Source organism: Trachurus japonicus, chromosome 16, assembly GCF_045865225.1.
Source record: "Trachurus japonicus isolate A0001 chromosome 16, Traja_1.0".
NCBI classification, from domain to species: Eukaryota; Metazoa; Chordata; class Actinopteri; order Carangiformes; family Carangidae; genus Trachurus; species Trachurus japonicus.
In genome coordinates this window covers 32,261,946-32,286,277 of record NC_140922.1, presented here as the reverse complement: position 1 = coordinate 32,286,277, position 24,332 = coordinate 32,261,946, and the positions used below count along the sequence as shown (strand labels likewise).

The 24,332-nt window shown below is 41.6% G+C and overlaps 1 protein-coding gene across 1 annotated transcript in view; it reads left to right on the top strand.

Moving 5' to 3' along the window:
• The first annotated feature begins 2,573 nt into the window (after nt 1-2,573).
• The window catches only part of bcan (brevican), a 47,518-nt gene continuing 25,759 nt past the window's right edge, over nt 2,574-24,332 (top strand). Inside the window, exons 1-3 of the mRNA XM_085803242.1 lie at nt 2,574-2,581; nt 17,387-17,478; nt 20,355-20,747. Coding sequence (XP_085659368.1) covers nt 2,577-2,581; nt 17,387-17,478; nt 20,355-20,747 — 490 coding nt within the window. The 5' untranslated portion in view covers nt 2,574-2,576. The remainder of the gene's footprint in view (nt 2,582-17,386; nt 17,479-20,354; nt 20,748-24,332) is intronic.

Sequence of the window (24,332 nt, the reverse complement as noted above, 5' to 3'; positions counted from 1 at the left end):
AGTTATTGGGAGTAAGACTCTGCAGATTAGCCTACCCTCCACACACACACACACAGCGACAACATCAACCACATCATGTGTATAATTCGGTTTTTATTACCTGCTGCCAAGCCATAAGGAATTTGTCCATTTAGCAGATTGCTAGTTGACCTTATACAGTACATACAGTGAGCTTGGTGGGGGGCGCGGGGCGGCAGCATCAAAGCTTCACACTGGTTGGTATGGAAGCTGCTGGGATGAGAAGTCAGTGGAATAAATTGATATTATCTCAAGGACTCGGTTAAAATCTGCAGATGTTTCATGATGTATTTAAAAATGCAGATGAAATGAGTCTGATTCTGTCTCGTGCTTTATGGGGTTGTGTCACTTCCACGAGGCGTTCAGGGACCCAACGGTATTAATCTTGTTTGACTATATTAGTTTCGGTGTGAGTTAAAGCTGCACGTAGCTAGGCTACCATACGGTTCATAGAGTGCATGGTTTGATTTGTTTTTGCTTATCAATGTTTTTATACGAACAGTAAATTGAGTGTCCAAATGAAAATGAAGCTCAGACAGAGACAGAAGACAGCAAACCCACTGATGGTGTTTAAAGGGATATTTCAACATTTTGGCAAATTGGCCCATTGCCATAATCCATATAGTCATAGCAGTAGGTTCGTTACCTTTAAGTGTCGGTGCAAGCTGTTTTTAGAACGGCGGAGCAGAGCCGTGAGCTGCTCAGAGCTACGCTACGGAGGCTCATGGGATTTCTTGGTTTCCCTCATCAAACACACAATCCAACAACTCCACAACGCTCTGGTGGACAAGTTGTGACCTGCACATTCACCACGCTATGAGATAATAACACAACGTTACCACACAGAGTTGTTTTAGAGGGAACCGCTGATGGGAACGCGCAGTCTTTGCACTTGTCTCGAAAACAACTCTGTCTCGTACTCGTACGTCCCCGGTGCGAAAGGACCCTAAAGTTTCAAAGAATCAGGACCAGGTGTGTCATTCACAAAGTTTTTATATCAACGATCGGATGTTTTCCCTTTATGACCGGTGCTATGCTAACAGGTGCTGCAGCTTGCATGAGCGGGGCGGAGTCTCTGTCTTAATTGGTTTAATTGGTTTACCTCTGCTCACGTCTAATTTTGATCAGACCTTCAAAATAAAAGCACCAAGCAGAAGAGGACTTACCTGTGATAATAGCTATAGACATCATGACTGGGGCTGCTCCTCCGTTTACGCATTGTTTCATATTATTATGATTATTTTAAACTATGAGAACGATGTCTTAAAGCAGAAGTGAGCGATATATTTGTGTTAATATAAGTCTTAAATAGTTCTATCTTCCGACAGCAATCACTTACATAGAGTGTTTGGTCTGAAACACGGGTCTGTCAGTCACTCTGCTCTGCTCTGAGCCGAGGAGAAAACTTTTCTCGTATCCTACAATTTTTATCCAATGAGGAGAGAGAACGGCATGCAGGGCTGTGTGTGCAGCCAAGGAACGCTGTGAATGTGGTGACGTAGGGACGAGGACTGTTATGGTGCGTTCAAGGCAACTCGTAACTCGTGTTTTTCCGACCTGTGAAGTCGTACCAGTTCGATCTGGTACGAGTTCACGGGTCGGAAGTTACGAGTGGCCGTTATAGTGACTTTCACAGGTAAAACAGGTCGGGAACGCTACAGAGTCGTAAGTCGTGACTTGAAGCTGTAATTTACGGTTTCAAAAGCCTGCCTGGAACGCAGCATTAGCCAAAACGACCGGATCGCTTACTTCTGCTTTAACTGTGTATAGCTAATATTATGGGGTACTTTTTACTCCACAACATGTTTCTGATAGTAAGTGTCACTCAGTTTTTAACTCTTGAAATTTGACTCTGATTTCTAATGTTTGCGATTATCTACAGACTTCAATCTCCATGTTTCAGAAGTTCGCATCTTGCTCTAAATTAACGACCAATCACAGCCAACATTTACCCATTTTAAATCAATAAAAATCACACCTGGACCCCTTTAATTTCGGACTCAGCTTGTTCAGTTCGCCAATCGTATCATCTGGCTGTGGATCTCCTCTGCCTCCTGTTGACTATCTGAAAAGAAAAAAGTTAATGACTGCAGCTTTAATGGTGATTTATTGTTCTGGAGCAGTTCAAGGACAAAGAACAACAACAAACCTCCACATCTTTTAATGATGCAAGTTTTTTAGTCCGTGGCCACCTGAGCTGCTCATTAATGACAGATACTGCAGAGATAATTAATAACCACCCTCCTCCTTATTCCTCACTACGGTGTCCTTGACCTCCGCTGGATTATGATGTTCCGGCAGCAGCAGCATGAGGAGGAGGAGGAGGAGGGAGGATGAAGAGGAGGTGTGGGTGCTTTTTAAAACTGCGTTCAGTCCACCTTCTCCTCTCTCCACCTCCTTTTCCCCGACGGTCGCTGGGACGGACGGACTTGAAGCCTTGGAGCTGCTGTCGGTGCTGGAGGAGCAGAAGGAGGTTTACAGAGCTGCACCTGGCCGAAGGCTGCGCACCCACACCGGGGACAAGTTGAGAGAAGAACCGGGAGCTGGAGCTGGAGAAAATGAAGTGAGTTACAACTGAATGAGATGAGATTCAGCTTTATTTCATATGTATTTACCTCCGTGAGTGAGCCGTTGGTGCGGCTTCATCAATAACCGATAGCCGATATTTCTGATCAGTCTTGGTTGGGTTTGCATCGTCTGTAGCCTACTTTTAATAATTTAATATAGCCTAATAATCAATAATAAAAACAGAAGTGCGTGTTAAAGCTGCGGATCTAGAAACAGCATCAATTCTCACCTGCTGCAGCATTAGTACTGCACGTTTTCACCACTATAGCCCACTATACCTACTGTACAACACTGTTTAATGTAATACAGCACAGTAAGTGTAAGTGAGTGGATTAAAAATAAAAAAGGAGAAAATGATCAACAGATGTGTCAGAAGTTGAACTGTGCAATATTCATTCTGCAAAAAAACTGTTACTATGTAGCCTATTTTAGCAGTCCATTAATATAAATAGCATTTTAATGTTAAAGCTGATCAAAATGGAGCTTCTTTGGTTTGGTTTGGTTTGGTTTGGTTTGGTTTGGTTTGGTTTAATTTAATTTAATCTGATTGCATCATGTTTTGAAGTTATTCTGTGTTTAAACTGTATCACATCTACAGGTGTCAGAGGAAAAAATAGAATATTTTTTATTTCTTATTTATTCTTCATTCGAGTTTTGTCTCATTTGCATCACCTTGAGCTACGTAGGAAACACAGGGTTAAAGATTGAAAGAGGAGAAAACTCAGTGAAAGTAAAGTGGTTCGAGGTAAAGTAGCAGCACATCTAAATAATCAAGTTAGTTTAGTAGCTCTCAGTTGGATAAACAGGGTGTGAATAAGGTGAAGCTCATTCAAACTTTATTTTCAAATCATCAAAAGTGAAATCTTCACATTTTGAGCTTCACATTAAAACAATAACTCAGCTGATGAACATATATTTTTTAATTTTATCTTTTTTTAAAGTATTTTTGGGGCTTTTTATGCCTCAAATTCAAAGGATATTTGGAGAGAGACAGGAAATGGGGAAACAGAGAGAGGGAATGACATGCTACCTCTATGTATAGGGAGCCTGTTGCTACTCATCATGCTAGATGACACACCCCCCCTGATTAACATATTCAGATCAGTCAGTCAGTCAGGGCGTGATGAAACATGAAACATGTGCAGCCGTCCGTCCAGAGTTAAGGATGTGTCCAAACACACAGAGACACAACAAAGACAGAAAACTCAAGGTCAGGGAGGAAAACACCTAAATCAAAAGAGGATGAAGGTTTTTAGGAAGAAAGTCGTCAAAGAGGATGTTGCAAGTGAACAAAAAGTGTGAATTGTGTAGTTTCTATTTTGCTCAGGCCAGAACAAGTGTCGATGAATGAGACCATTATCGGAACAGATACCAAAAGAGAGCGCCGTCTGTCATAGGCATGTTTTAAGCCTGAAGAAGAGCATAGCTTGTTGTTTTGCCAAATAAATGCACTGCAAAGGGAGCTGAAGGGGTGCAGACTTTTCTTCATTTTAATGCTGAAGTTGGTCTACTCTGCACATTGACCACTGCATCTGGAAACAGAGCTTTTGTAACAAGCTCAGAGCTGCTGGTCTCTCTATCTCTGTTTATCTGCAGCAGGTTCATCTAATCTCAGTCTGCTGCTGATCAACTGATCACAGCCTAAACATCCCGTTGGCAGCTTCATATAGGGCACTGTAGTATATAAACCCAGTACTTCCAGTTTCCTCTGCAGGCTGCTTTATGTTGCTTTTATACTATATCTACTATCATTCTTCTTATAAATGTTATTAGATTATGTCCCTAGGGTGGTAAACACCTCTTGATGAAGATGCTCAATGAGTCTGGGTCTAATGATAATGAAGAGAGGGAACAGACCTGTTTGTAAAGTATCTCCACGTAACTTCAGTTGTTCAGCTGCTGCTCCACAGATCAGAACTGAATTACTGGAATAAATTCATTCTGACTGAAGTCGTACCGGCTGAAAGGAAACTACTGTAATGAAAAGTGGTGAAGTAAAATCAATGGGATATAAAAATGACATAATAGTGAAGATGAAATGATTAAAAAAATAGAGAGGGAACTGAAGTGAAACATAAGTAGGGTTTTTATAAAGGAAGAATAAGCAGAGAATAAAAAGCTATGAGCTGTTTGGTGCGTCTGTGTAAAGGCTGCAGGTGTGTGTGTGTGTGAGTGTGTGTGTGTGTGTGTGTTGGGGTCGTGGAGGTCACAGTGAGTGATGCTCAGTGAGTCTGTAGCTTCAGAGCAGCAGAGAAGTTTCCAGCTGAGTAATGATGAGAGTCGCCTGCTGTCGTGTTGTTGTGTTGCCCTGTGTGTGTGTCCCTGTGTGTGTGTGTGTGTGTGTGCTGTAACTCAGCAGCTCGGCTTAATCAGCCAGCACACACACACACACACACACACACAGACACACACACACACACACACACACACACACACACACACACACACACACACAGACACACACACACACACACACAGTCTTGTAACTTATGGCCTTTGTCACTTTATTAAAAGTTTTGCTAACAGCCAATCAGACGTGTTGCTGCTGCTGCAGGTCGACTGGAGCATCGCTCTTCCTCCTCCTCCTCCTCCTCCTCCTCCTCCTCCTCCTCTTCTTCCTCTTCCTCCTCTTCGTCTTCCTCCTGTCTCGCCACCTTGTTCTTTGCTCCCATTTGTTTCCAGCCTTCCTCCCCCTCTCTCCCTCCCTCCCTCCCTCTGTCCGGTTTGCTCCTTGCTTCCTGTCAGATTGTGTCCGTCGGGGAGGAGGGGGGGTTGCTGGTTGCCCCTGGAGATGGTCAGACCGAGTCGTTCGAGGTGGCGCAACGTGGGACTGGTGGTGTGGTATAATGGAGGGGGGCAGCAGCGGGGTAACGGGGAGGAGGGTTCCTGCCATGAGAAAGCAGGGGGGGGGGGGGGGTGACGTCAGGTTGATCCAACGGAACGACGGCTCAGCAAGTGGTTTGGACCTGGTTCTTAAATCTGCTCCTTGTGGTTCTTTTATTGATTATGGATCAACTGATCGACTCAGCAAGTTTATTAATGTGTGATTAAAGTTAAGACAAAGTAAAACTCAAAGACTTCATCTGGATCTGGACCTGCAATGTTTGTCATTTAGACACATTAAAGGGATAGTTCCATTGCCATAATCCCTGTAGTTTTAGCAGTAGGTTCGTTACCTCCGTTACCTTAATTGTCGGTGCAAGCTATTTTTAGAACGGCGGAGCAGAGCCGTGAGCTGCTCAGTTAACGCAACAGAGACTCACGGTATTTTCCACGTTTCCCTCATCAAACTCATCAAATACACAATCCAACAACTCCACAACACTCTGGTGGACAAGTTGTGAGCTGCACATTCACCACGCTATGAGATAATAACACAACGTTACCACACAGAGTTGTTTTAGAGGGAAATGCAGAGACTGCTTGATGAAAAACTGTCCCTGAAGGCAATGGGCCAATTTGCCAAAATGTTGAACTATCCCTTTAAATGTAGGGCTGGGGATCTTGCTTATTCTCATTCTGTGGCATTTTTTTTTTTTTACTAAATTGCTTGAAATCCTCTTCACACTCCAAATGCAACCAAGTTGTTTTTCACAAAAATGAAAAAAGTCAGTCACCTATGGAACGAACAAGCCTCAAAAAACACAAGATGATTGGGTTGTGATGTGTCAATCAAGCTAACGTCTCTGCCCCTCCCTCGCAGTGCGACACTGTGGTGGCTGGTGTTGCCAGATTGGGTGGTTTTCCTGCTACATTAAGGCCATTTACGGTGTGTTTTGCCTGGAAGGCTCTTTGGAAATCTGGCACCCTCTTGACCGAAGTCCTACTGTGAGAGAGAGACGTTCACAAACGCCAGAATGACAATAACGTTCATCCACCGGGAATACAGTACGTTAAGTTCACATTCTCCCAAAATATGAATGGGTTCATGAATGATCGTTCAGGCCCAACCCTGCTGGTTGCATGTGTGCAAGCAGATGAAACATTTACGTGCACATGTCTCAAAATGTAGGGGCAGAATGCCTCCATTTAGGGTCAGTCTGGAGCCCTGTAATGGCTCTAAAAGATGCTCATGGCTCTGATCCGTCTGCTGGTCTCTGGTTCTGGTCTCTCCACCGACCACCTCCTCTGAGTCTGGGTCTGACTGAGGCTCAAACATCTTACTGAGTCTCTCTCATGTTTCCCTCCCCTCAGAGGCAGCAGATGATGCGTGAGGTTTTATCGCTATGTTGTTTTCAGATAAGATCAGATACTCGACTGTGTTTATGTGGGATCTTAATCGTGTGGTATCTTTTATATACACGTCTAGATTTCCACTTTATCGGCGATACATCAGATTTCTGATTGTAAATGGGGCTAGACACAGACTAAGAGAGAGAGAGGAGGCCGAGCGGACGAAGGACGCATCCCAGGCAACACCACGAGTGCAAAGACAAGCATCACAAGTGGCTGAATAGTCAATGACTTCACCTTGAGGGAAAAGGAGGTGGGGGCCAAGGGAGTGAATGTTTGACCGCTCGTTTGCCAGGAAAGGTCATTTGAGGCTGCAAGTGTGTGTGTGTGTGTGTGTGTGTGTGTGTGTGTGTGTGTGTGTGTGTGTGTGTGTGTGTGTGTGAACTACATTCTTAAAGGACTGCACCTTCCAGCTTTGTTGTGAGAGTTTGGCCCATTTGTCACTTCAGCCAGTGTGAGTGGAGCGAGGCCGGCGCTGACTGAGCCACTCATGCTAACAGTAGGCTACTAACGTGTTACAGACTAGTAGCACGATGATGCACAACAAGTAGCTGAGTTTGGTCTTGATGATCAACTCAAGACCCACTTAAAGGGATAGTTCACCCAAAATTCAAATTCCACTCATTATCTACTCCCCCTCATGTGGACTAAGAGCTGGGAGAAGTTTCAGAGTCCTCCGTGACTTCTCTGAGTTACAGGGGGTCTCGGTGTTACCGGCGCCAGAGCTAGGGGTCTCTGGACCGGCAGCATGAGCCACTCAGGCGGCGGGCACTGAGCGGCTGAGTTACGGTGCTAACAGTTTATCTGTGGATCCAAACACAGGACACGAGAGCTGTTAGCTCATGCTACTGCTGCTCAGCAGGTTTATTCTCTGCACATGCGCTTACTGTTCACATTTCATAATACACAACACTGTAAATACCGTACGAATTACTCTCAGAAAAATATTAATAAACAATAACTCTAGCAGGCAACATTTATGGTCGGAACTGCTCACACACACACATATACACTCATTCAGGTTTACCCGACCTTTTGCGGACATGAACGCCCGATAGTAAACACCGACGATAAAGTACATATTTCAACATTCTACTATGCTTAGCTTCAATTCACGGCTTCGCCTTATGTTGTTACATAGTTTAACTGAACAAAACTGTACAATTAATACATTTTACATACCTGTGGATCCAAACACAGGACACGAGAGCTGTTAGCTCATGCTACTGCTGCTCAGCAGGTTTATTCTCTGCACATGCGCAGGGCAAAGCAGAGCAGAAACTATTTGCTGGACCCACTGGTGTTAAAGCACCATCTACTGGCGCAAAGTGGTAATGCTTTCTGCAAAACTGAGTTTATAAAGTTTCAAATAAAGGTTCAAATATTAAAATGAAAAAGAGGGGGTGTCTGTTAAAGTAATAAACTATATGTGGCTATTCAGACCCACTACATCGGCGTAGCAGTGCATGTCCATATAATGGTTGTCAATGGAAACCAACTTTCTTCGTCCAAAAAGACACACCAAAAAACATCCAAATACCTCCATGCTGCTCGTATGTAATGTCCGTCTTGTATTGAAGCCCCGACATGAGAAATTGTTCCGAAAAAAATTAAATAAGTCTATAATTTAAGCTTGTTTGTAGCGGAAGCTCCCAGTGTCTCAGTTCACTGCTCTTCCTGTGTCAGTGCACTGACCAGCGGAACAATTTCTCATGTCGGGGCTTCAATACAAGAGGGACATTACAGACGAGCAGTATGGAGGTATTTGGATGTTTTTTGGTGTGTCTTTTTGTTACGAAGACAGTTGGTATCCATTGACAACCATTATATGGACAAATACTGCTGCACGGAGCCCCGCTGTAACTCAGAGAAGGGACGGAGGACTCTGAAAATTCTCACAGCTCTTAGTCGACATGAGGGTGAGTAGATAATGAGTGAAATTTGAATTTTGGGTGAACTATCCCTTTAACCTACATCTTTGACCAGCAGGTGAACTTACAGTATGAGATGGGTATTGAATCAGTCTGACGTCATCGGTCACAGGAGTTGAGTTGAGTTCAGGCATACTTGGGAGTGAGAAGCCGTTCTCCTGACCTCATGTTGCTAACCTGCGTTCCTTTGTAGCCCACATCAAGGGACCTGCTTTATTACAGCTCCCATCATGTACAAAGGTAAATGTGCAAACCTTTTTTTGAGGAGGTTTTTTTCATGGTGATGTAGGGTTTACATGCACTGCAAAAACTCAAATATCTTACCAAGAATATTTGTCTTATATCTAGTCAAAATGTAATTTCTAGTCAAAACATATCTCATTACTTAAAATAAGACTTGTAGCTTGTTTTTAGACACTTTTTTTTTTTTTTTACTTTTTTCAAGCATATTTTCACTTGAAATAAGTAGAAAAAATCTGTTTTTTCTTCCTTATTACAAGCACAGAAAACTTGCTTTCACTGGCAGATTTTTCTACTTATTTCAAGTGAAAATTTGTTAGGAACAAGTGCAAGTTTGTTTGTTTTTTTAGGTGATGCGTCTTATTTTAAGGGGAAAGAGTTTAGTTTTGACTAGAAATTAGACATTTTGACAAGAAATAAGACAAATATTCTTGGAAAGATTTTGAGTTTTTGCAGTGTGGAGGCTTTTTCCTCTTTCTGATTGAATTTGATCTGAACAAGTCTTTCGGATTAACTGCTTATTATTATCCAATCTGATCTGGTGTTTACATGAGCCACTGCATTTATTCACAACGGATTCAGAATGAATGCAAGTGAGACGTGTCGAGTTTGGCTGGTTGGCGGTGGGTGGTGGTTGACATGTAGCAACAAGCCGTGACCTTGATTTCACTCTGAAACATAATGTCTCTGAACCGAGATAGCGATATAGCATTTATAGCTACTTTATAGATGAAACACCAGAGCACTGTGGTGGCACTTGTTTGGTTATGCCTGTCAACTGTTCTTCTCCGCTCATCTTCTTGTGTGTGTGTGTGTGTGTCTACACTGAGCAGATAGGCTCAGGTAGATAGGACAGGAATGTCAATGTCAGCATCACTCAGAGACGTGGAGACGTGTGGCTGACAGGCCAACAGTCGACTCCCTCAGTTCTTCTCCTCTTCTTTTCTGTCTAGTGAGACTCGTTCTCTGCAGCCTTTTGGTACGGTGGCCCTGAAGGCTCAATGCCCTCCTGTTACCGGTCCCTGAACCGGCACTGGTCTCGGGTCTGGTTCTGGTTCTGGTTCTGATTCTGGTTCTGGTTCGGGGTCTGGTTCTGATTCTGGTTCTGCTGCCATTGTGGTCCTGGTCCCAGTAGACTCCTGTAAGGTCTCACTTTGATCCTGGTTCTGGTCCTGTTGTTAAGTCAGTGAGAGTCCGTCATTTTATTGTGTCCCCAGAAAGACTTCCTGTTGTGTTTGGAGTTTCTTGTGTGTTGGCAAATGATCAACGTTTGGGTTCCACTACCAGTTTATTAGGGCCACGGGGCAAGCGCACCGGGGCGAAGAAGAACAATCATTGGAGTTTTACAAACGTCTACTGCTCAGGCATACTTTCACCTAGAGACTTCATTTGAATTTTAAACAGTAGACACAAGTCTTGAGTCTGTGTATTGGCGTATTATTCCATGTTTTGATAGGTCATATAGTTTTTGATCAATCCATGATCAATGACCATGATCATTTTTGGAGAAATTATGAGATTATAATGGTTGTGTATTGCACGGAATGTTCGTGTCAGAGTGCGTGACATCATCGGTTAGAGTGGGAGAAAGCCCAGAAAAATTCCTGAATTTTTCTCTTTCCACACTCGGCCCGGCCACAATTTACACTCTACACACATGATTTTTTCCAAATTTGTAGACAATCTTGTTATCTCTCTCACCATGTGCTCAAAATATCAGAGAGACTTACAGAATTTGAATTGTCAGCCTCTAAGTGCGGCCACGTCTGTCTCTGCTCCTCATTGACTCCAATACAAAGATTTTCTGAGAGAAGCAGAACGGACCTCTGTTTTAAAATTGCCAGTGTCTCCAAATTATTTACTGTAGAAACACCAAATCGTACCAAATTTTTCAGGAAGTCCTTACAGCACTGTTGATCTGTGTTTTGTTCTGATAGGAGTTACCGTTTTGTCACAGTAAGCCTAAATGCGAGACCAGTGCAGAGGCAGAAAATCGCTCTTTTTCTTGACATTTCTGTCTGTCTCAGCCTGGGGGGGCCCTATCGTCATTGGCAACCACCTCAAGTTGCCGTGGTAACCTCTGAACCTCAGGCCAGAGCTTGTTAACTTTATAAACAATCCACCTGGAGCCACACACACCAACACACACAGGTAGCTTCATGTGATTACAGTTACACACACACCAAAACACACAGCGCGTATGCGCGCACTCCTCTTCCACTCCTCTCCCACACACACAAACACACACAGGAAACTTCATGTGATTAAAGAGATACACACACAGACACACACAAACAAACACAAACACCAGCACACAGGTGACTTAATGTGGTTACAGCTCCTCCATATCAGAGCTCAGTGAAAGATGATCATGTGTCTGTCTGATCAGCTCTGTCTTGACCTTAAGATCGTGGGTTTGATTCCCATGTTGACAGAGATGGTATGCCCGGTAGTAACCCCCCCCCCCCGTGGTCCTATAAAAATTTTCCAGAGGAAATTTTCTAGTTTAACTTATGTTCTAGTTTTATCACATGTTTTAACATTTCTCTGTTGTGAAAAGAAGAAGCTGATTTAACATGATCAGTAACATGAGTCTGTTGCATTAGAACAAGTTTTTTCTCGACCTTTTCCTGTTAAACTCAGTGGATGTGTTTCCACCAGGCCTCAGCTCTGCTCTGTGAAGTGGTGTGAGTGGGCAGCTTTATCCCGTGTGGCATTTCTCTCTTCAAAGCTTTGATTTTGGAGTGACAGAGCCAAATTTAGGCATTAGAAAAAGAAAAAAAACCCTCTGAGTGATTATTTATTAATCCTGTTTTGATTGGAAATGTGTCTCTGCTGAGACCCACATAACAAACTTTAATTTCCTTGGTCGCTGCAGCTTTAATTCTCCTTTCACTCAGAGCGACGCGCTCGCCGACGTGTCCGACGTCTTTTTTCATCTTCTATCGTCTCCACAGGCTAAAAAAAAAATCATCCACTTTCACTGTATTCAGCCTAATTTCCTTTGCTGCAGGTGAGCTGCTGGTTACCTCAGGCCTGCAAAGGGAGCAGAGAGTTTTCATCACAGTGTTAAAAACTATCTCTGCAGAACAGACAGTCCACACTTGCTACATGTGCAAATCCACAAGGGAATTGATTGGAGCGCTAATAATTGTGCAAAAGAAAGAAACTGAAGAACTGCATTGTCTTTTCTGTATCGCTACTTGTGCATCTTTTTTTGTTTGGGAAAGTCACATAGTCTGAACTTTACTCTACTTGTGTCAGAACAAAGAGCCCAGTGACCCACCCTGTTGTCTGATTCTACACCTAGACCTGTATGTGTATCCGTATCCCTCAAACATCTGGATGGGGCTGTTGCTGCCTCTTCACATTAAAGGAGCCAGTCGAGGTGGTCCAGGTGTTTGAAGTTTCCTGCAGGCTCATGGAACAATGCTGCTTGAGTAGTTTCGATTTTTACCATGATTTTCTTATTTGATCATTACCAGTTTTTATACATGAAATGTCAACTTTATGTTTATCAATTCCATGTCTTTGTTTTGAGGGAAGTGTGTGAGTAGCATGTTTGAAGGGTTCACAAACTTTCAAGCAGCATCGTCTGAATCCCACCCAGGATGTCGAGTAAGAGGCAGAAAACAGATTAATGGAGTTTCAGTTTTAGTCGCATGTTCAAATGGACCCAAAGACAAACTGAGTACAGATTGTTAAAAGTGTATTTCTTTCTTTCTTTCTTTCTTTCTTTCTTTCTTTCTTTCTTTCTTTCTTTCTTTCTTTCTTTCTTTCTTTCTTTCACTTGAGTGGAGCTGAAGGATGTGTGATTGGATGATAAACCTGTCAATCAATCTGCCTTCTCCTCAGACAGATATAATGATCTCACATCCAATCCAATCCACTTTATTTTAGCACATTTTCAAAACATAAAAGCTTACCATGGTGCTACACAGTGATTTACATAAAAGACATAGAGGCCAAAATGGTAAGAAAATAAAGATAAAATTTAGTTTAGTTTAGTTTAGTTTAGTTTATTATTACGGGACAATGTACAATACCATTAATCAAGAACAGAGAAGAGATGGTTGTACCAGATTTAGCCACTAGGGCTAATTTCCATCTGTAGTCCCAACATAAAACTCACAATACAATCACAATAAAATACAATTTACAGAAAAATACAGATCACAGTATAGAATACAAAGGAATGAATAACATAAAAAATGAATCACATAAGACTCATTAAAAGTAAACAGATACAATAAAATGATGATAAAAAGAGAAACAAGAACAGAGATCACATAAAAGCCCAGAAAAAAAGTAAGTTTCAATGACACATAGTAGAAGAGGTGAAATTAGGTCTTTCAGTCTTCAGTTTTCATCCAGATCAAGGACGATCAGGTTGTAAGAACTTAATTTCACCTCCTGTCACTGTCTGCAGCTGTGGCTGTTTGCAGCGTTAAAGTTGTTGGATCAAAGCTTTTTTTTTTTTTTTTCCTTTTCTTTTTTTCTAAACACAGTTTGAGGTAATTGGTCGTTTTGTGAGAGAAGGAGAAAACTTCAGTTTATCCCTGCAGCAGAAAACAGAGGATTGCAAAGGAAATAGGATTACAATACAACAAAAGAAAAGCAGGGTATGAAAAGGGAAAAGTGAGTATAGCTGTGGATAAAAAGCTGTGGTAATAATGGTCAATCTAGTTAAGTTGGAGGCCGGGCTGCTGCTGCTCCGACCCTCCGCCGAGTTTTTGAGTTTTTTCTTTTTTAATTGTGGGAATCAGGATTCAGATCACACTCTGCAGCTCCTGAAGTCTGACTCACAGCAGCTAGAGAGCTCCAAGGACACACAGGCAGTCTGTCCACACACACACACACACACACACACATGGAGATACCAACACCAAAAAATGTCATAAAAAGAAAATGATGTTTCTCGTGTTCAGCTGTCAGCCATACATCAACTTTTAATTATTGATTAGGCCTATTAACTAATCCATATTGATTTCCAGAGCAGCTGCACCACTACATTTTTATTTATTTATTCCACCTTTAATTAGCCTCACAGCCGTTACAGTAATATCAGTGAATTTAAAGCAGTAAAAAATTGGCAAAGAAGATGGTTAGCATCATTAGCACAAAGGTTTACCCAAGGCTAACTGCTGGCTAGTTAGGTAGTTAAGCTAACAAGGCAGGTAGGAGGTTGTCTAGACACCAATACATGTGGATTAGTGCTAATAAACCATTTAATAGGCCAATTGTTGGCTAATTAGCCAATTAAACAAGTTTAGCAAATATGACAAGCACATATAGGCTACTGACTTGCTAATTTGTGGTAGCTAACAGTGTCCCCCTGGACGGGGACTAGTTGCCAGTTAGCTCATTAATGACCAAAGACAGTTACTGTACAGTGGCATCATGTAAAAGTTTGGGCACCCCTTGTCAAAATGTGAACAGTCCAGCAAGTGGAAGATGAAATGATCTCCAAAAGACATTTAAAGTTAAACATGAAACAATATTGTAATCAATATCAGTGTATTAGGCTATTTTAGTTTTCTACCGTTTCAGAGTGAAAAAGGGAAACAAAGCAGCAGCCTGCAAAAGAATGGGAAACCCAGGAGACTTGAGCTCTCAGAGAACTTTGACCAAGGTATCAGACAAGATATAGTTTCTAAAGGGGGGGCTACTAGCAGGGGGCCCAGACCTTTGCTGAGGGCCCTTTTCTGTCATTTTGAAAATGTAAAAGATGAAAAAACTTATATTATTTGAAATGTAAAGGGAATGTGTCATTGGTAACTTTATGTATGAGATCATTTCATCTTACTTGTTCACTTTGACAGAGATTTTGACCAGGGGTGCCCAAACTTTTGCACGACACTATGTAGACACTGATACCTAGTGATACCTAGTGCTAACAAATTAAATAGGCTAACTGCTGGTTAATTAGCTAGTTAATGACCTAAGCAAACAAAGCAAGTATAGGAGGACTACCTGCTAATTTATGCTAAAAAAAATGTAGCCCAGGATCATTTCAGACTAATTACATAAGGTAACAAGGCAGTTATGACCAATGCAAACACTAACAAAATGTTGTAGGCTACAAGACACTTTAACTGTGATTATAAATCTTTATTACCATAATGAAATAAAATATGTTTTTTCCTAGAAACAATCTGAGGAGAAGCTGGTGTCTGAGACCATAAAGTAGGCTAAATAAATAAAGACCATCGTGGTGTCTGTAAATCAGGAGGATCTGCTGTGTTTTCACTGACACCATCAATGATGGATAAAGTCGTCATCTTATCTGTTTTACTGCAGAGATGCTGCTGAGATCTGCTCGCTAACGGTGGCGAGCTGCCACCTTCCTGCTCTGACTGTGATGAATGGCTCCGAGTATTAAGTCAATATGTTTTTCTTTTTTCCCTTTTATCTGCGTGTGCACTGAGTGTTTTAAAATCACTGGTTTTCAGACAGTGAGGATGTCATATTTGGAGATACCTGGTGGTTTTCATAACTTTTCTTTGTGTCAGGCTGCTGCTCTGAGGAGATTATTATTGGAGTTGTCTCCAAAGTGAAAAAAAAGTGAAGAGAACAGACAAAAACAACTTCAGTGAATCTGTAATGGCATTGTAATTCAAGTGTTTCAATAAAAAAATTAAGCCAAACAGCTGTCAACAGAAATGAACAAATGTTGACAACAAACAAAATAAATAAGAATGACTCAGAACAAGAGTACAGAAGCTTGTGATCAATAGAAGTCCTGAAAAACCAAATCACTGTCGGCAGACGATCAATCAGTCAGGACGACAGAGTCATCTAACATTTTGTTCTTTTCTTGATGTCAATAAATCTCATCAATACTTTCAACCATCATCAACACTCTCAGTGGTTCCCAATAGAGAATACATGTTAAACAACTTAGTAATAATACATAATTTTATTTTCTTATGTCCTTGCTTATTCCAACAGGGCTTCATTTTTCTTAAGGTTTCTAATGAAGGTCCTCAAACAACTGAGGCACAATTCAGAAAATGAACTGTAGTAGCACAAGAACCCTAACCAAACAAACAAACACACCAAAGGTACGAGACGAGATGAAACTGTAACATAGAAAAATACCAACGAGAAGAAGGAGCAGCATGAGAAACAGTGACGTGTTCTCCCTCTGGTGTAGCCAACAGGACCCAGACAGGTGTGTTAATCTAAGATCTAATGGTGCGTTTGAGACAACAAGGAACCTGGGTCTTTCCGACCTCCTAAAAAGTGCAATCGAACGCCACATGAAGTCGGAGCTAAATAAAATCTACCCCGACTTCTCCAAGTATCAGTTGTCTGACCTAACAACAATCAGTACCCGTACAGAACCACACCAATCAATGGTCTAAATAAAAGAAAATACAATACAAAAATAATAAAATACATTAAAGGGACAACAAGGAGTTTGTATTTGGTTATAAAATAGTCTCATATTGTCGAGGAATTTACGTTACCCACATGTTAATGGATCCATTTTCGATAAATATATTGTTTTATCTTTATAGTTATTTTGTTATTATTATTTAGTGGTCGACTCGCCCAGCATTTCCTAGTTTCGGTTTCACGGACGCTGGGAATAACACCGTCAAATCGCCGTTTATGGTCGGAACTACGACGGTATGTGATCGTCTTCGAACCTCCAAATTTCATTCTTGATGAGTGAAAACATTCTTGGCAAATGTTTTCACTTTTGTCCGTCTTGCGTCCTCGTTGTCCCTTTAAAATGTTATGAAATATACAATATTAAACATACGGTTACAGATTACCTACTGATGTTGGGGATCACAGTAAATTCATGTTGTTATTTCTCTTTGATTTTAAATGATCTGTTTCATTATTTTAAAATGCTTTTTTTTAATTTTATTGTTTTTGTGCTCTTTGTTATGTTTTAATGTCTTATGTGAAGCACTTTGAATGCAAAGTTTCTCCCGGTCCAACATGTTTGTGGTGCACATACTATTTATATTGTTATCTATTCTGATGCGTGTTTATGTCACTATATGTTTCCTGTGTTTTATGTTTTTACTTTTGTGTGATCCTATGAGCTGCTACACAAATTGCCCTTTGGGACATGAAATAAATTGAACCTTGAACCTTGAACCTTGTTATTCTGGCGTGGTGTGCTTTGGGAGTTTCTGAGTTCCGAGTCGTCTCAAACGCAGCATAAGAAGTGATGTATGATAAGCACAGACACTGCTGCACGGTGAATGGTGCATGGTGGGAAATTCTGGGTGATGGAGTAAGATAGGGAGGACTCGGAGATAAGACGAGCTCAGAGTTCCTTCTGTTGTTGAAGCTCAAACATGTCGCTCCCCCCTTCCCCTTCCCCTCCTCCTCCTCCTCCTCCTCCTCCTCCTCCTCCTCCTCTTGTGTTTCAGACTGGAGGTGTCTCTACCTGTGCTGCTGCGGCTGCTGTGGACCATCTGTCTCCTCGTCCCTCCGTCGTCCTCTACCCCCCACCATGACTCAGGTACGCACCATGTCCTCCTCCCTCTCCTCCTCCACATCCACATCCACATCCCTGTCACTTTCACCGCTGCTGCTGCTGCTGCTGCTGCCATCCAGGACTCCATTAAATCATACATGACCTTTGACCTTTGAGGACAGTGGGGGGGAGAGGGGGGGAGTAGGGGGGGGGGGGCTCTTTTGCTCTTTAATCATTTCCTGTCACGCTTTGTTTCTGCTGACATGAGGCCGATTTCAAGGGTGTTTGAGGTCCCAGCAGGAAGTCATATCAGGGTTAACTGATGCTCAGCTGCAGCTCAGGGCCGACCACCACATCATCAAATACTTTACTGAACACTGTTGTTTATTTACATTTTATTCTTTTTTTTTTTCTTTTTTTTACAGTATTTAGACTCACTGTCATCATGATCTCTTCTTCCAGAGGGACACGTGCAAAACATGGACAAATAGTCTTAAAACGTTCACATAAATGCACATACAGATGCACACATTTCCTCAAGTTACTTCTCTAAGATCACATATAGCTATTGATCAAGTGATTACGACTTAGTTTGATATAACTTTTCATGGCCTCAAGGCATCATCATTATCATCATCATTAGTCTGATCTTTCCTCTTGCGCCACCTGTTGGTTGTTCAGACGTTCCTGGTTCCCTCAGGATGAACTGGAAGAACTTTGGTGAATTCAATGATTTTTCCCATCAGCCCTTTGCTGCGTTAACTGCTAAATGCTAAAAGTCACCATACTAATACACAAAATAAAGAAAGCATGTCTTTTTTAAATACATGTTTATCAAATTTTGAAGAGATAAAAGAAGAACAAATATGACAAAACAAACAAACATACATTTGGCTCAAATTCAAATTTATATAGGCTAGAGATTCAGGAGTCACATCCTAGACAGAACTAGACATGAAGGCAGCTGATTGGTTTTTCCTTTTCGAAGTGAAAAGCATGGATTGGTCAGAGTTGTGTCAGTCCTGCAGCTGCCACAGAGGTTTGTTTTCGTTCCTTTTTCTGAATGGTATTGATTACTCTCAGGATAGAAGGACCATTTCACCCAGTATAACAAAACGTGTTTCTGAAAAGGGTTACCAACCTTAACTTTAAACGCTAAGGTGTCATTTATGAGCATTCTGAGCTATGATACAAACCCTCTTATGATTATGGTGGAAATATTCAAACCAATATATGACAAAAAGGGTTCCCGTGCATCTTTGCTGTGTAGTTTACACGTCAGATAGTCGAATGCAACATGTTCAAGCGTCACCCTTTGCCACTGAACCTTAGATGGAGCTTTATCCAGTATCCAATAAAAAAGAAAAACACTTTCTAGCACAGAAAGAAAGTGTTTGGTGGAGTTTTCTTTAAAATTTGTCAGCGATGGACAAATCAGATATGTATGAAAGCCCATTTCCGCCACTTGATGAAAAAAAAGATATAATAACTCAAAATAATGAGATATTAAGTCAAATTATGAGATACTATGTCAAAATTATGGGATAATAAGTAAAAAATTATGAGATAACATTATTTTGACTCAGTATCTCATTATTCTGAGTTATTATATCTTTTTTTTTCATCAAGTGGCGGAAATGGGCTTCCAGAGAGATATGCAAAAATGAAAAACAGCACGCACATCCAAAAACCAATGTCGGGTGGGTGCTGGACCAACGCAAGCAAAGCATGAAAACAAAAAGAAAGGGTCCGCAACACCATATGGCTCCAGTGCAAAAAAATATTACACATTAAACATAATACACAAAGTGGTATATACAAAAATATCATTAATACAAAAATATATACATCTAATATGAGTTTATGTAGGAGTTCAGGCCGTATAGGGCTGATACATAGCAGGTTTGTGAGTATGACGTGACTTTTAAATATGGCGTCTGTCTCTATAGTACTCTTAACATCTGAAGAAGAGCTTGCAGCTTGAAGCGTCATGGGTATTTAATACATTTTTTGCACTGCAGCCATATGGTGTTGTGGACCCTTTCTTTTTGCTTCCATAGGGATATGCCAATTAAGTAGCAGATTTAAGGGGTTGTTTTTTCTATTAGTAGACAGAATCTTAATACAGCAATTTCCTGCCAAAACGGCTGTATTTTCTACTATAAAGTTTGTCGTAGCACACAGTTCAGTCCTGTTTTAGATAATTAATGTAAATAATGTGTCTCTAATGTCACTGAAGCTCGTTAAAGGGATAGTAGCATTTTTTTAAAGTGGGGTTGTATGATCTACAAATAGCCCCTAAGTACTTTAATTGCAGTAGAAGACTCTCTGCACTCCTCCCGTTAGCAACGCTAGCCCATAGTAGCCCTGCCCAGAGATTTACAACATACATTGTTGTGAACAGACCCAAAGAAACGGCCTATTTTCACGGCCTAAAAGAGGTTTTACCTGAAAAAAATACACAGTTCCATTGTTCACTATAATATAATTTTTTATGTCAAAGTGCAGGAAAAACACAGTTTTTATTTGGACCTAACCAACTGCTGATTGGCAGGTGCTAACCCTGGGCGGAGGGATACGTGAGTTGGTTAGGTCCAAATAAAAACTGTGTTTTTCCTGCACTTTGAAGGGCTGGAAAAAATTATATTATAGCGAACAATGGAACTGTGTATTATTTTTCAGGTAAAACCTCTTTTAGGCCGTGAAAATAGGCCGTTTCTTTGGGTCTGTTCACAACACTGTATGTTGTAAATCTCTGGGCAGGGCTATTATGGGCTGGCGTTGCTAACGGGAGGAGTGCAGAGAGTCTTCTACTGCAATTAAAGTACTTAGGGGCTATTTGTAGATCATACAACCCCACTATAAAAAAATGCTACTATCCCTTTAAAGGTTAAAGGTCTGACACCTGTTTGTCTCCTCAGATGACTCGAAGCTGCTCCACGTCACCATCCCGTCCACGCCGCCGGTGGACGCCGTGCTGGGCGGCGTTCTGACCGTCCCCTGCCTGGTGTCTCTGGCCCACCCGCCGCCGTCGCCGTCCACCAACGGCCGCCACGCCGTGCTGTCGCTGCCCCGCGTCAAGTGGACCGTCCTGACTCAGGGCCGCGAGACGGAGATCCTGGTTGCCCGTGGCGACCGGGTGAGGGTGAGCGAGGCCTACAAGGACCGCGCCGCGCTGCTCAACTACGCCTACTCGCCCGCCGACCTCACGCTGCGGCTGGACGAGCTGAGGCAGAACGACACCGGCTTCTACCGCTGCGAGGTGCAGCAGGGCCTCGAGGACGCCGACGACGTGGTGCAGATCAAGGTCAAAGGTCAGAAACCTCAACAGCCATACTGTCATATCCTCACTATTGTTAAAGCAATAGTTCAACATTTGGCAATGATCCCTATAGTCATAGCAGTAGGTTTGTTACCTTTAATTGTCGGTGCAAGCTATTTTTAGAACGGCGGAGCAGAGCCGTGAGCTGCTCAGAGCTACGCTACGGAGGCTAATGGGATTTCCACGTTTCCCTTATCAAACTAAATACACAATCAACTCCAAAACGCTCTGTTGGAGCTTGGAGTTGTGACCTGCACATTCACCACACTATGAGATAATAACGTATTATTATGTAACATTACGACATATGAAGCAAATACTCGGAACTACTTTCGCTTTTGAAATCCCTCCGCCCAGCAGCCGTTTCTAGAATGTAGTTCCGGCTGCATTTGCCTCTAAAACAACTCAGTCTCGTAATGTTACATTATTATCTCAAAGCGTGGTGAATGTGCAGGTCACAACTTGTCCACCAGAGCGTTGTGGAGTTGTTGGATTGTGTATTTGATGAGGGAAAGGCGGAAGTACCGTGCGCTGTGCAGGGCTCATGTCTCTGTTCCGCCATTCTAAAAATAGCTTGCACCACCAATTGACCCTTTGTCAAGGCCCCGCCCCCCACGGTTACTGTTGCTAGGTTGGACAAACAATGGTCACGGAAGGGTCAACTCCCATTGGAAACCATTGAAAATTAGGAAGATTTAAATTGCTAGTAAGGGAAATTTGAATTAACTTACATATCAGAAAAATGGTGTCCGTGATAGAAGACAGACGTGGCTAAAGAGCGATTGAACGGGCATTACCTGACTTTTCCGAAAAATGGGGAAAAATCATTGTTTTGGTCACTCACTAGCTAGTAGCTAACGGCGCTAGCTAACGTTAGCTACAAGCTAATCTCCGCCGATCTCCTGTTTCTCCTCGTAAAACTTCACAAAGTTAAAAAGACATTAGTGGCGGTAATGTTACGTTTGCTAGATAACTTTGAAGGTATTAGATCTTCTCTGTTTATGAACACGACCAGAGAGTGGACTAGAGAATGAATGAGCTTAGCACTTAGCACAGTACAGCCAGGGAAAACGGCTCACTTCTCATGAGGACTGCACACAACAACAACAAACAAAACTTTGCAGTTAACCCCTGACCTATGCCTACAGCTCCCCCTAGTGGACCACCCCCAAACCCTATTATTAAGCTCAATTAAATACGTAACAGAAGCTTAAAGTAATATTATATGTTAGGCTAAGTATGTTTATTGATGTCTTGTGTTTAGGGAATGGGATAAAAATGACTCCAATACGTTCCAGATATTGTGAGTCGCTATTGCAGGAACCCCAGACACACATTTTAACCATATTGAAAAATTATAAAGTAGTTTTTGCCCAAAAGTTGCTGTCTACCTATCTTGTTTCATAGGGTTTCATTCCAGGGTTGTCCAACCTTAGAATGTTGCGCAACACGTGACATGGGGAGAAGCGCTCTGATTGGTGGAACAGCAGACCAATCAGAAGGCCAACAAAGGGTCAATTAAAGGTAACGAACCTACTGCTATGACTATAGGGATTATGCCAATGGGACAATTTGACAAAATGTTGAACTATTCCTTTAAGGTCTTATTCAGTCTTAATGTTTTTGTTTTATTGTGTTTGTCTTTTCTGACACTTTTGTTTTGCTTGGCTGCACTGTAAATGAGGTTTCTGCTTAAATAATGAATGAATAACCGTAAAACATTTTAAATGTTTATCTAACAAAATCGAATGATCTTATTCTTTATTGAAAATACACAGGTAGACGCAAATACAAATACAAATACAGATACAAATTGCATTCATGCACACGGACGCTTGACCATGCAGTATATTCTGCAGGTGATTGCAAAGCTAAAATCAACAACTCTCTACTTCTTCCTCTTTGCCGACATAACTCTGCATGAGCTTTAAAATAATAATGTTATTTTGCAGGTCTGGTGTGTTTGAGTGTGTTGTTGCATACTGAGTTATGTTCTCATATCACGCTGTCATTTTGTCCTCAGTCTCACAACCTTATTACAGAGTGAAACACACGTTGTGTTTGTGTTTCTGTCAGAGTGAGTTTCTGAGATTTGAAAACAGACTGAAAGGACACGACGACGACGTCCTTCACCAGGGGTCGATTCCCTCTGTGAGAAATAACATGAGAGTTATTCAGAGAAATAGTCCGATGGCTGCGACTGAAGAACGAGTGCACACACGTATGATGTAAAAGTCTGAAGGACGAACAGAGCGTCCTGTGGAGAGCAGGAGGAGGACGGCTTTGTGTTTCATGTAGCTGTGTACTGTAGCTATACACACTCTCACCGTGTGCGATGAATGGCTGTTGCGCTCGGTGCCAGCAGAGTAATAGAGTATAGATTCTCTGACCACTGTTATTTGTGAGCTACTATGTCAGAGGCACTGATTGCTGCCTTCACTGGGGCTGCGTTAAACACAGCGTCCAGAGCAACGACAACAACAACAACACATACACTCCTCCTACTGCACACTCCCTGTGAGAAACGCACTTTAAAACTCAATCAGACTCACAACAAGGACGTTCACCTGCAAAACTAAACCACAGTCTGTTGTGTGTGTGTTGGCCCAGGAGTGACGCCCCCTAGTGACAGGATGATATTGTTTGTCTGTGCAGTGCTGATTCCTGCTCTGAATAATTTAGTGTTCAATAAATAAAATAACTCGACCTCTACAATAGATTTTTTTTTTTACCAGTAAAGAAAAAGGTGGCTCTCTTGCACTGCAAAAACTCAAAATCTTACCAAGAATATTTGTCTTATTTCTAGTCAAAATGTCATTTCTAGTCGAAACAAATCTCATTCTAAACTAACCCTAACTAAAACTCATCACATTAAAAAGTAGCTTGTTTTTAGACACTTTTTACTTCTTTCAAGCATATTTTCACTTGAAAAAATCTGGGTTTTTTTTCTTATTACAAGCACAAAAAACTTGCTTTCACTGGCAGATTTTTCTCCATATTTCAAGTGAAAATTTGTTTGAAACAAGTGAAAATGATCTAAAAACAAGTTGATTTTTAGGTGATGATTCTTATTTTAAGTGAAAAGAGTTTAGTTTTGACTAGAAATTAAACATTTTGACAAGAAATAAGACTAATATTCTTGGAAAGATTTTGAGTTTTTGCAGTGTGGTAAAGTTTCTTAGTCTCAGTGCAATGAATCATTGATGCTTCATGATACATTATTGATCCCAGCCAGGATCTTTCTGTTCTTCTATTCACTTATTTATTGATAATTCTCATTCCGACCTTTAATTAGTGTGTTGTCAGCAGTTAAGTAACTGAAAACTTACCAATATCAGGTCTTATGGAGCAGGTTGCAGGTAAAACGCTCAGAGAAATTAAATTATACAAGTTGTTGGATGGTGGTGAGTCCAGGTGGTGAGGGGGCGGGGCTTTGTTGTGACATCACAAAGTGACAGGAAGTCCTGACGGCTGGTTTTTAAAGCCTCAGTTTCTGAATACAGGCTGTGTGCATTTCTCTGTGGACTGAGGCTTTGATACTTTCACAGTATTAATATAGAACCTAGAGCTGCTTTAT